Genomic DNA, 13,096 nt, shown 5'->3' with positions numbered 1-13,096 from the left:
CTTACGAGCCTGCTGGTGCCTACCATCGCTCAGTCAGACTGCTCTATCAAATCATAGACTTAATTATAACATAATAACACACAGAAATATGAGCCTTTGGTCATTTTTATTTATGTATTTTTTATTTCACCTTTATTTAACCAGGTAGGCAAGTTGAGAACAAGTTCTCATTTACAATTTACAATTTACAATTACATTAATATGGTAGAATCCGGAAACTATAATTTCTAAAACAAAACGTTTATTATTTCCGTGAAATACGGAACCGTTCGGTATTTTATCTTAACGGGTGGCATCCCTAAGTCTAAATATTCTTGTTACATTGCACAACCTTCAATGTTATGTCATAATTACGTACATTTCTGGCAAATTAGTTCGCACTGAGCCAGGCGGTCCAAACTGCATATACCCTGACTCTGCGTGCAATGAATGCAAGAGAAGTGACACAATTTCACCTGGTTAATATTGCCTGCTAACCTGGATTTATTTTAGCTAAATATGCAGGTTTAAAAATATATACTTCTGTGTATTGATTTTAAGAAAGGCATTGGTGTTTATGGTTAGGTACAGTCGTCCAACGATTGTGCTTTTTTCGCAAATGCGCTTTTATTAAATCATCCCACAGCGTTGCATGATTATATGCAACGCAGGACACGCTAGATAAACTAGTAATATCATCAACCATAACTAGTGATTATGATTGATTGATTGTTTTTTACAAGATAAGTTTAATGCTAGCTAGCAACTTACCTTGGCTTACTGCATTCGCGTAACAGGCAGTCTCCTCATGGAGTGCAACGAGAGGCAGGTGGTTATAGCGTTGGACTTGTTAACTGTAAGTTTGCAAGATTGGATCCCCCGAGCTGACAAGGTGAAAATCTGTCATTCTGCCCCTGAACAAGGCAGTTAACCCACCGTTCCTAGGCCGTCATTGAAAATAAGAATGTATTCTTAACTGACTTGCCTAGTTAAATAAAGGTATACAAAATAAAATAAATAAAATAAAACAAAAATCGGTGCCCAAAAATACCGATTTCCGATTGTCATGTAAACTTGAAATCGGCCCTAATTAATCGGCCATTCCGATTAATCGGTCGACCTCTACATTAGAGGGTTTATGTTGTGCTGAAAAGTTAACGTAAAATTATCAGGATGATATGCTTTTTAATTCAGTTTTGTGTAAATATATCAAAAGTTTCTCCACTAGATCTTTCCAGCCCAATTCCCCATTTACTTCATGTTTGATTTATGACCCCTTTCGAAATGTGTTTTGATAGTTCCTACATTTCCAATGATCCTTCACATCACTCTTGAACATGAAACATTAATACACATAACCCCATAACATACCCACCCCAGCAGCCTGTTCCTCCCCTATCATCAGCCGTATGTTATCTCGTCTCTGCTCGTGGCTTTCCCCTTCCTATGGTTTCTGCAGATGTTCTCTCCTCCCCCCCCCCCCCCCCCCCTTTCATATCCTCCCCATGCCAGCCAGGTGTTCTAATCTGTCTGAACTGAGAGTCAGGAGAAACAAAACACCACCACACACTATAGATATGCCTCAGAAAACTCAGTTGTGTGTGCGCTTGTGTGCGTGTACTGTATTTATGCATGTGTGTGCGTGTGCCTATACGCATGCACGTGTGTGTGTACGTGTGTATGTGTGGGTGTATGTGAAACCGAAATATATTTGTTTCCCTAATGGACAGAGGTTATCAAATGTCCTCGTTTGTCTGTCTGCTAAGCAGAAGATGAGGCCCAGCTGACTAGACAGAAACAGCTGTCCACAGGGTGCTACAGGAAGGGGGGCGAGTGTGTGTGTGTGTAGCAGGAAATTCCAGCCGGGGGAGAATGAGGGCTTTGTTTTTGGCATGATCTGTGCGACCGGTCGGGCCGGGGAACACACACACACACACACACCACACACACGTGGTGTTTCTCTGAGGAAGAAGGGGACAGGAAGCAACACACAATGGGAGGGAGGAGCGGATGCCCGCCTCACACACTTGTTTTAACAACTGGGATGTAGCACCTGTCCGTCCACACCTCCCCCATCACACACACACACACACACACACACACACACACACACACACACACACACACACACACACACACACACACACACACACACACACACACACACACACAGAGACACAGACAGAGCTAGTCCCAAAGCAGTAACACCAGGATAGAACAGATAACATGAAACGCCCTGACACTAGTTTTATATAGAACAATAGCCAGGGTTCAGACTCAACCTTGGGATTTGGTTATGCAATAGTATTCAATAGGAGATAAATAATACTTTGAATTTAAAACACAACTTTTGACCAGTAATCTTTCTCATTGTAGCATTTTATTGGGATAGGGGATACCTAGTCAGTTGCACAACTTAATGCATTCAACCGGAATGTGTCTTTTGCATTTAACCCAATCAGAGAGGTGTGGGGGTCTACCTTAATTGACATAATTGGCACCTGGGGAGCAGTTGTTTCTGGGGTTTAACTAACTGCCTTACTCAAGGGCAGAACGGCAGATTTTTCACGTTGCCAGCTTGGAGCTTTGAGCCAGCGACTTTTCAGATTACTAGCCCAATGCTCTTAACTGCTGGGCTACCTGCCTCCATTGACAAAACTCTTAGTTTCAGTATTATTTAATGATATATTAATTACCTATTTGTGGATATTGGTGGAACAGATCTCTAGTGGTTTATATCTGATCTCATACAATCATATTTTTCTCCATGTGATAAATTCTTCATAAATGGACTCACTCACCTCAGAGATGTTTTCTCTGAACAGGATGTCTGGTACAGAGGCCAAATACTGCTGGCTAAACCAACACGCTGCAAGCTGCAATTCCAAAAATGCAGGGGCATCTGCAAATGTGCACAGCGAATAGAGAGAGAGGGAGGAGGGAAAGAGAGAGAGACAGAGAGAAAGAGAGAGGCATTTTATGATGCTGTAATTAAAGAACTCTGTCCATCCTGGCTCTGTGTGTGTGTGTGTGCGAGCGCTAACTGGACTCATGGGGCTTAGGGGCACAAAGAGAGGGCTAACCCCCTACCCTCGCTACCCACAATACCCTTGCTAGCAGGGTCAGCCTTTGCATCATAGCAGGTATTCAACTAAAAAGGTTCTGAACATCTCAATGAAACTAAATGGGGAATAATAATAGGTCTGGTGAGAGTTGTAAAGACTAGAATATTTAATGATTGGAATATTGATTATAGAGCAGAGTGTATTTGGATGTGCCTTTCATTTGAAACGTGACCTGGCCTCACCTATTATGAATGTGTTATATAGTGTCTATCTATGCAATGGTGCAAGAGACCCGGCAGCCATTTTGTGCAGAATCGGGCCATAACTTACCATTCAAAGCAGTATAGAGATACAGAAACTGCTCCTGTAACTAACCTTGGGTCGTGTTCATTAGAGTACACAACAGAAAACATTTAACAGCTGAAAACAAAATTGATTTCTTATTGGGCAAGTCCAGGTTGTCCCTCCATGTTTCTGTCTGTTTTCTTCGGTTTCATGCCAACTGAACATGACCCTGATGTCCTCTCCCCTTCCCCTCTGTCTCAGTGCTGCCCCCGGTGTTGGTCCCGCGGAATAGCGAGTTCAATGCCAAACACAGCATGCTACCACGCTTCCGCAACCCTCTGCACCAGAACGAGCCCCACATGCCCCAGAACGCCACCTTCCCAGAGTCCTTCTCCCAGGCGAACACACAGATGAACTTCCCCCAGACACAGACACACTCCCCTGGGGGGAACAGCTACCCCGGCTCCCCTGGTAGTGGCAGCAGTGCAACCTTCCCCCACTCCCCCACCAGCTCTGACCCAGGCAGCCCATTTCAGATGCCAGGTGAGCCGCCAGGTCAGATGCCAGGTACAATTCACTAATAACTTTTATAACGGTTAGTGTGGTAACAATGTATTGAATTATGCCAAAACCCTCTGGGGTATCTACACTGTGTACAAAACATTATGAACATCTTCCTAATATTGAGTTGCAGACCCTTTCCATCAGAACAGCCTCAACTGGTTGGGGCATGGTCTCTACAAGGTGTCAAAAGCATTCCACAGGGATGCTGGCCCATGTTGTCTCCAATGCTTCCCACAGTTGTGTCAAGTTGGCTGGATGTCCTTTGGGTGGTGGGTCATTCTTGATACACACAGGAAACTGTTGAGCTTGAAAAACCAAGCAGCTTTGCAGTTCTTGACACACTCAAACCAGTTCGACCTGGCACCTACTACCATACCCCGTTCAAAGGCACTTCAATATTTTGTCTTGCCCATTCACCCTCTGAATGGCACACATACACAGTCCATGTCTCAATTGTCTCAATTGGCTTAAACATCCCTTCTTTAACATGTCTCCTCCCCTTCATCTACACTGATTGAAGTGGATTTAACAAGTGACATCAATAAGGGATCATAGCTTTCACCTGGATTCACCTGGTCAGTCTGTGTCATGGAAAGAGCAGGTGTTCATAATGTTTTGTACACTCAGTGTATATGTGTGTGCTTGTCAAATGGCTGATCCAATATAAACAATGGAATAGGCTAAGCAGCAATACACTTACTGTAGGTGATGACAGTAAGTAAAGGACGTATGCCAGGAATATTCAGGTAGCTGTACTTTATAGGTCAGCGTTTCCCAAACTCGGTCCTCGGGACTCCAATGAGTGCACGTTTTGGTTTTTGCCCTAACACTACACAGCTGATTCAAATGATCAAAGCCTGTTGGCTAGTGTTAGTAGTAGTGTTAGGGCAGAACCCTAAACGTGCACCCCTTGGGGTCCCGAGGACTTTGGGAAACCCTGGTGTAGGGTAGCAGGTGGACTAAACCAAAGGCTCTAAAACAGATAAAGCTGGTGAGTCAATGTTCTGTATAGAGTGACAGTTGGAACACTTCTTTCTCTCTGGTTTAAACCCCCTCCGACCCCTCTCCCTGCCCTCCTCCAGAGACCCCCCCTCCAGCCTACTTGCCCCCAGAGGAGCGGATGACTCAGGACTGCCCTCAGCCCATGGACACCAACCTGATGGTCCCCGCGTTGCCCCTGGAGATCAGCAACAGGCCAGGTAATCAGCTGTGACATCACCCTCTTAGAGCTGTCAGCGCCCCACCAGCTCGTACTACAGGTGCAAGTGGTTTTCTGGGTACAAGTACACAACCATGACACACTCTGCTTTTTATTTGTCGTGGTGAATCAAACTCAGTTTTAATAAGCTATGTAGTTGTGGTTGTTGGAGTTTGTGGCAGTGTTCATTAAAGTTGTAAATTACATGCATGCTGTAAAGCTAACAAGAAAAACGGATGTAGGTGCTTTATCCCTCTGTTAAAATAAGGGGTGATTCATGTGATGACTTTCAAAATTGCACATCATGATTTGGAAAAGATTAGCTAGAAAACAATTTCCTTCATATATTAATATAATTAATATGATATTAATATATTCATTAAAAGGGAATTTTATATGATCATTAATGCAGGGTAAATGGGGAAATAACATGAATGCGTATCCATGTTCAGAAAAGCAGAGTATCTCGCACCATTTTGAGGCATTAGGTTTTAGATTTTAGTATGATGAACACAAAAGTGTCAGTCTATACCTGCAACCCAGAGGAAAGATCAGAGAGTCTGCCAATTAAATCTGGTCTCAGAGCAGATTTTACGAGGCCTTTAAAAGCTTCTGGCTGACATCATCTCTGCCGGTGGTAATTAACTGAAAGCTCGTTAAGAACTTGGCCTCACTAATTACATCCAACTTTTATATCTGAAACACTTGTTTCAAATTTTTAAAAACCTTGTTGAGAACCCTTGTTTGCTACCACCTACCTCAACTGTGGTTCCGTCAATCGTTAGTTGCTGTGGAGATCTGGCATTCCTACACATCACACATCTGAACAGCCAGTCCATACGCAAAAGTCATGTATGCCACCAGTCATGCAGGCTGTTTACATGGCAAAAGATAATGTGTCAAAGGGGTTTGATTTTTGAAGTTGAAGCAATTTTGTAGTGTCTACAGTACACAGTCTGTGGATACTTTCAGCAGCCAAGGTATTGGGCAGAATTGTACAAACTGTTTTACGCTCGCTAAAACCAGTATTGCAATCTCCTCACCAATCTCCCTATATAATTGTCACACATCCAGTCACAGTAGTATCCCCACCCACACAGATGGATATTGCAATGGGTGTGGAGAAATACTCCCTGGAAGTGGTGATTGGGGAATTTTCTGTCCTTCCCCAAGCTGCATCCTATGTAGTGTTCTAGAGGTCCGGGCTGTTTCCATTGTGGGCCGGGCCGATGGATCTAGGAAAAGCATAGACCAAATACACCTGATGGCCGCTACTCTCAGCAGAGGAAGTTAGGGAGGAGTATGCCGCTTGGATAAACTCTCCCTCCGTCCCTTAGAGAGAGGGGGCCAGCTGGCATAAAGCTCACCCAAGATACCGGGCAGAGAGAGACGGCACCAGGCGGGCACCGGCTTGGTCTATTGACTGACTGCTTGACTCAATAAATACTGATCCCAGACCAGACTAGACTGCCCGCAGTCAGTGGACAGTATTTGATCAAGACTGGCCCTGTCCAGACTGACCACAGTCAGTCTACTGGGGTTGGATGGATTTGTCAGCATTGATTTTCTGTTTCTGTTGTATGCAAACATGAACTCAGACTTAACGTCACATACCACACATTTCATACACCTTTCCCACGTTTTGTCATCAACATACAAATCAGGAGATGAAATATGAACATCTGCTATATCAGACTGCAGCTCAAAGTCAGACTAGACAGACAGACTTTAACAGAACAGAAGGCTTGATGCTCATGAGCCACTCCAGTCAATCTACACGTGCGTGCATGTGTGCTTAAATGTCTCACTGTGTGTGTGTGTCAGATCACACACACATCTCACCCTTTCTGTGTGTGTTTGACATCCTGTGCAGATGTTCAGCCGGTGGCCTATGAGGACGACAAACACTGGTGCTTCATAGTGTACGACAAGCTGAACAACCTCCCTCTCATCCCTGTCTCCTCTCCTCCCGTTCTCCTCCCGTTCTCCTAGATGTTCAGCCGGTGGCCTACGAGGAACCTAAACACTGGTGCTCTATAGTGTACTACGAGTTGAACAACCGGGTGGGCGAGGCATTCCAGGCCAACTCTACCAGCGTCCTGGTCGACGGCTTCACCGACCCGTCCAACAACCGCAACCGTTTCTGCCTGGGCCTCCTCTCCAACGTCAACCGCAACTCAACCATAGAGAACACCCGGCGACACATTGGCAAAGGTAAAAATGGCCATGGATGGGAACACTCTTATTATCCCAAATATAAGGCCATGGACACACTGTCCACAGGACTGGTTCAATTGTTAGTGTCAGTGTTTATTTTTTAATTTGATTTATTTCACCTTTATTTAACCAGGTAGGCTAGTTGAGAACAAGTTCTCATTTACAACTGCGAACTGGCCAAGATAATGGCAAATTGCCAAAGGCAAGAATATTCTATTCCATTCTAATCTAGTGTACTCTACTCTACTCCATTCTAGTCCCATGTAACCCTCTCTTCCCCTCTCCCCAGGAGTCCACCTGTACTATGTGGGTGGTGAAGTGTATGCTGAATGTCTGAGTGACAGCAGCATCTTCGTCCAGAGTCGGAACTGTAACTACCACCATGGCTTCCACCCCACCACCGTCTGTAAGATCCCCAGCGGCTGCAGCCTCAAGATCTTTAACAACCAGGAGTTTGCTGAGCTGCTGGCCCAGTCCGTCAACCACGGGTTTGAGGCTGTCTACGAGCTGACCAAGATGTGCACCATCCGCATGAGCTTCGTCAAGGTAACCGTCATAGACATACATCCCATAATATAGAGAATATAATGTTAAATGGTTCAGAATGAATAATGGGGTCATGAGATGAAGACGAGGAAATTCAAAGAATAAAGGAAATGCGATTGAGAAAGAGCCATGATGATAATACCTGTCCCTAAAGAGAATATCTCTCTTCCTCTTGCTCTCCCAGGGCTGGGGTGCAGAGTACCACCGCCAGGACGTGACCAGCACCCCCTGCTGGATTGAGATCCACCTGCACGGTCCTCTGCAGTGGCTGGACAAGGTGCTAACCCAGATGGGCTCCCCCCACAACCCCATCTCCTCCGTGTCCTAGACTAAACTTTCCCCAGGCCCCAGGGCTGTCCAAACCCAGCATTTAGGTTCCAGTGGGATGGGTGGGTTTCAGGGTGGGGGACAATTCTAATTGAAATCAGTCAATTCAGGAAGTAAACTGGAATTTTAAGAGAATCTAAATAAAAATAGGAAATTCAGTTTATTTACTGTATTGACTGAATTTAAATGGAATTGACCCCAACCCTGGTGGGTTTGTACTTGAGGGATTATGTCTGAAATTGGGCACATTGCAGACTGGGATGTGTGTGTGGGGGGTGGTGAGATAGAAGCATCTGGAAGATACTTGATCTTTGTGACCAACTGTAATAATTATCAATCAGACTCAAATCATTATAAACGAATCATCAATTCAGCATTACGCAAAGTATCCTCCTCATATGGGGCCCATATTCAGAAAGAGTCTGAACGAGGATCAGATTGGCCTTTTAGATCAGAATGAATACATTTAAATGGACTGGGGGGACCTGAACATAAATCAGCACTCTAATACGTGAATATGGGTCCCTGATCTTGTTCTGGCAGTTTTCCCTCTTTTCCCTTCCCCTGTTTTTTTGGGTTATCATTGGAAACCCATACAGCCAGTTTCATGTGTTGCTACAACGATAATAAATGTGTACAGAATTGGAAGGATTGGAAGACAACCAATATGGATGAAAAAATTGATATGAACATATTTAGAACGTAGGAAGATACTGAGGTCAGTAAATACAAATGTCTCCCCCAGAACCCTAAAAATGTTTTTTTTTAAAGGTTTTGGCAAATAAAAAGAGTTGAAGAAAAAGACCCCTACATAAAATCCCTTTAGATTATTTACAAACCCTGTCATGAGGAGAAATCAGGAGAGGGCATCCGTGGGAGCGGGGTGGGAGAGTGAGGTGGGCATTGTGGGATTGTGCTCACAGGACATAAGATTTAAAAAATTGTATATAAATAAATATTTCTCTTCTTGTGTTACACCCGTGTTACAACTGAATTAAACGATTTTAATCGTGTTTTAGGCATACTCAACATTAGAGCAAAGTGCTGTGCAGTCGGTTTTGCAAACGCGTAGCAAATCACCGTTTGGCTTGTTTAGGTAGTGACTGAAGAATGACACTAAACAGATACAGAGACGGGCACAAGCGTATATGATAGTTCAGTTTGACCCTAGCTGTGCATGGTACAGCAAAAAAAAGAAAATAATCAATTGTAGAGTCACATAGAGCCCCACAGTGGAGGTGTCATAATACCCATAAAACCTAGTGGTCAAACAGGGAAATGGTTCCAATAATTTTTCCCATAGGGGATTTCAGAAACACTTCAAATAAGGACTGTGTTTTGTGTAGGCTTACCCTGGCGTGACGTTTTTGATAACCATGTAAATTTATCTTGGACAAGGTCACTTTTATCAGTATATTACGCTATTTACTCTTAGATTTACAAATCCCTTCAAGCTCCTGCACGTCATCGCTAGCTGATACCTTTGCTAACAGGTATTGTCAATTTAGAACTTGCACAAGACAGTTTACAGAATTGTTAATTTAAAGAAATATTACCAATTTATTCATTACTGCATTTAGCTAATATTAGATAGTTAATCCAGAGATTCTTACCTTTGCCTCCATTCGGCAGGCTCGTCCAGATCATCACGGCATTTGTAGTTCTTTATGATAGCCACATTAGCAGCTAATTAGCGTTTCATTTTTGGAGGCGAATATATTACTAAAAGTCACCTTGTCCTAGAGAGATTTACACGGTTATCAAAATGTCACGCCAGGGTAAGCCTTCATGAAATACAGCCCTCATTTGAAATGTTTCTAAAATCCCTTATGGGAAAATGAATGGTGGAAAAACGATTGGAACCATTTCTCTGTTTGACCGCTAGGGTTTATGGATATTATGACACGTGTGGTAATCTATTGGGGATATATCTCTTCTGTTACATTCTCTAAAGGCATCAACTCAGCAAAACTTACAAAAAGACAGTTAATAAAACAATGGCATCCTTCAGAACTTGTTGACCGAAAAATAAATATTAGTTTCACTGGTGAGTAAGTTACTGATGGCCCTAATACATGATTTGATCATTTTATAAAAATGCAGACTGTTTTTATCTTTCAATTATTTTAGGCTTAGAAAACCCCATCCGCTATTACAAGTTGTATTGATTTTTGTATTGTTTTGAATATGTTTTCTTGATGTTTCTTGTTATCTGCACTTTCACAGATTGTTGCCTCTTCTCTTAGTTTTTTTGTTTAGTTTTTTCTTTGCGCTGTTTTTGCTGAGTAGTACTCCCAGAAAGCAGTTTTATTCCATGAATATCAAGTCTCTACTGGAAGAATCAATAAATAAAGTTGTTTCATTACCTGTGTCCTTATATTGTTTTCATTTTTTAAGAATAAAAGAACGTTAATGTCAATGTCCAAACTAAAGTTAATGTCCACGCATGTCAACATGTGTAATGTTGGTATCATAAGCTACATAAGTTTCAAGTTGACGCTCAAGAAAGTTCAGTATAAAATTGCATAAGGGCCCATTTAAGCTTGATCTGAAATGTGATCGGAGGCGCGGTATGGGTGGTGTGGCGCAATCGCGGAGCCTCTAGAGGCACGCAGAGGCCAAATTGAACTCTACCCCATCGCTGTGCTCCTCTCAAATTTTGTAACAAATGCGGATGGCTCTGTATAGCTCCGCATTGACATGATTTGTTAATGGTAGGTGGGGGCGAGAGGTTCTGTATAAACACAAACTCACTCCCTTGAAAACTTCCTTCACAACTGCTCTGCGCTGCTTGGTGAAGCCCAAGAATGCCCTGACTTCTGCAGAGGCTGTATCACCATAAATGCTGCATGGCCAATGCAGACGTCCTAATGGCCATGTAGCTAGCGCCTTTAAGCAAACAGAAGAATACACCATGATGATATTTAGCCTCAAATAACCTACATCACAAAATCATTCATATTTAGTCAAGAATGCATATCTTGCAAGTATGAATCTTTGAAGGGTGAGTTCTCATATTTTCTTCAGCAGGGACAGGGAAGGCCTCAGTCTATATCAGAGGAGGCTGTTGGGAGGAGCTGTTTGATGTGTTTGATTCGGTTCCATTCATTTCATTCCAGCCAGTATAATTTGAGCCTGTCCTATAGCTCCTCCCATCAGCCTCCACTATATCTGGTCACACCCCTGCCTATTCAGGGGCAGAACGACAGATTTGTACCTTGTCAGCTCAGGGGTTTGAACTTGCAACTTGAAGAATCAACAACAAGTGGGACACAATCATGAAGTGGAACGACATTTATTGGATATTTCAAACTTTTTTAACAAATCAAAAACTGAAAAATCGGGCGTGCAAAATTATTCCGCCCCCTTAAGTTAATACTTTGTAGCGCCACCTTTTGCTGCGATTACAGCTGTAAGTCGCTTGAGGTATGTCTCTATCAGTTTTGCACATCGAGAGACTGAAATTTTGTTCCCATTCCTCCTTGCAAAACAGCTCGAGCTCAGTGAGGTTGGATGGAGAGCATTTGTGAACAGCAGTTTTCAGTTCTTGCCACAGATTCTCGATTGGATTCAGGTCTGGACTTTGACTTGGCCATTCTAACACCTGGATATGTTTATTTTTGAACCATTCCATTGTAGATTTTGCTTTATGTTTTGGATCATTGTCTTGTTGGAAGACAAATCTCCGTCCCAGTCTCAGGTCTTTTGCAGACTCCATCAGGTTTTCTTCCAGAATGGTCCTGTATTTGGCTCCATCCATCTTCCCATCAATTTTAACCATCTTCCCTGTCCCTGCTGAAGAAAAGCAGGCCCAAACCATGATGCTGCCACCACCATGTTTGACAGTGGGGATGGTGTGTTCAGCTGTGTTGCTTTTACGCCAAACATAACGTTTTGCATTGTTGCCAAAAAGTTCAATTTTGGTTTCATCTGACCAGAGCACCTTCTTCCACATGTTTGGTGTGTCTCCCAGGTGGCTTGTGGCAAACTTTAAACGACACATTTATGGATATCTTTAAGAAATGGCTTTCTTCTTGCCACTCTTCCATAAAGGCCAGATTTGTGCAATATACGACTGATTGTTGTCCTATGGACAGAGTCTCCCACCTCAGCTGTAGATCTCTGCAGTTCATCCAGAGTGATCATGGGCCTCTTGGCTGCATCTCTGATCAGTCTTATCCTTGTATGAGCTGAAAGTTTAGAGGGACGGCCAGGTCTTGGTAGATTTGCAGTGGTCTGATACTCCTTCCATTTCAATATTATCGCTTGCACAGTGCTCCTTGGGATGTTTAAAGCTTGGGAAATCTTTTTGTATCCAAATCCGGCTTTAAACTTCTTCACAACAGTATCTCGGACCTGCCTGGTGTGTTCCTTGTTCTTCATGATGCTCTCTGCGCTTTTGACGGACCTCTGAGACTATCACAGTGCAGGTGCATTTATACGGAGACTTGATTACACACAGGTGGATTGTATTTATCATCATTAGTACTTTAGGTCAACATTGGATCATTCAGAGATCCTCACTGAACTTCTGGAGAGAGTTTGCTGCACTGAAAGTAAAGGGGCTGAATAATTTTGCACGCCCAATTTTTCAGTTTTTGATTTGTTAAAAAAGTTTGAAATATCCAATAAATGTCGTTCCACTTCATGATTGTGTCCCACTTGTTGTTGATTCTTCACAAAAAAATACAGTTTTATATCTTTATGTTTGAAGCCTGAAATGTGGCAAAAGGTCGCAAAGTTCAAGGGGGTCGAATACTTTCGCAAGGCACTGTAGTTATTGCCTTAACTCCCTTTTCTTACCTCATTTGCACTCAATGTATATAGACTTTTTGTTTTCTTTTTTCTACTGTATTATTGACTGTATGTTTTGTTTATTCCATGTGTAACTCTGTGTTGTTGTATGTGTCAAACT

The 13,096-nt window shown here is 42.9% G+C and overlaps 1 protein-coding gene across 5 annotated transcripts in view; it reads left to right on the top strand.

The window, feature by feature from the left end:
* smad1 (SMAD family member 1) overlaps positions 1-10,546 on the top strand; it is a 24,915-nt gene extending 14,369 nt beyond the window's left edge. For 2 of the 5 annotated variants that reach the window (XM_021619416.3, XM_021619417.3), the window contains 5 exons: positions 3,591-3,896; positions 4,976-5,092; positions 7,084-7,305; positions 7,598-7,854; positions 8,039-10,546. In XM_021619416.3, coding sequence (XP_021475091.1) covers positions 3,591-3,896; positions 4,976-5,092; positions 7,084-7,305; positions 7,598-7,854; positions 8,039-8,182 — 1,046 coding nt within the window. In that variant the 3' untranslated portion in view covers positions 8,183-10,546. The remainder of the gene's footprint in view (positions 1-3,590; positions 3,897-4,975; positions 5,093-7,083; positions 7,306-7,597; positions 7,855-8,038) is intronic. The other 3 variants (XM_021619419.3, XM_090187630.1, XM_021619420.3) reach the window with 2 other exon arrangements.
* Positions 10,547-13,096: the final 2,550 nt, after the last annotated feature.

The sequence above is a fragment of the Oncorhynchus mykiss genome, chromosome 10 (genome assembly GCF_057628025.1).
Source record: "Oncorhynchus mykiss isolate SJ-2025 chromosome 10, ASM5762802v1, whole genome shotgun sequence".
NCBI classification, from domain to species: Eukaryota; Metazoa; Chordata; class Actinopteri; order Salmoniformes; family Salmonidae; genus Oncorhynchus; species Oncorhynchus mykiss.
Note: the sequence above shows the minus strand (reverse complement) of the source record. Positions and strands in the feature narration are given on the sequence as shown.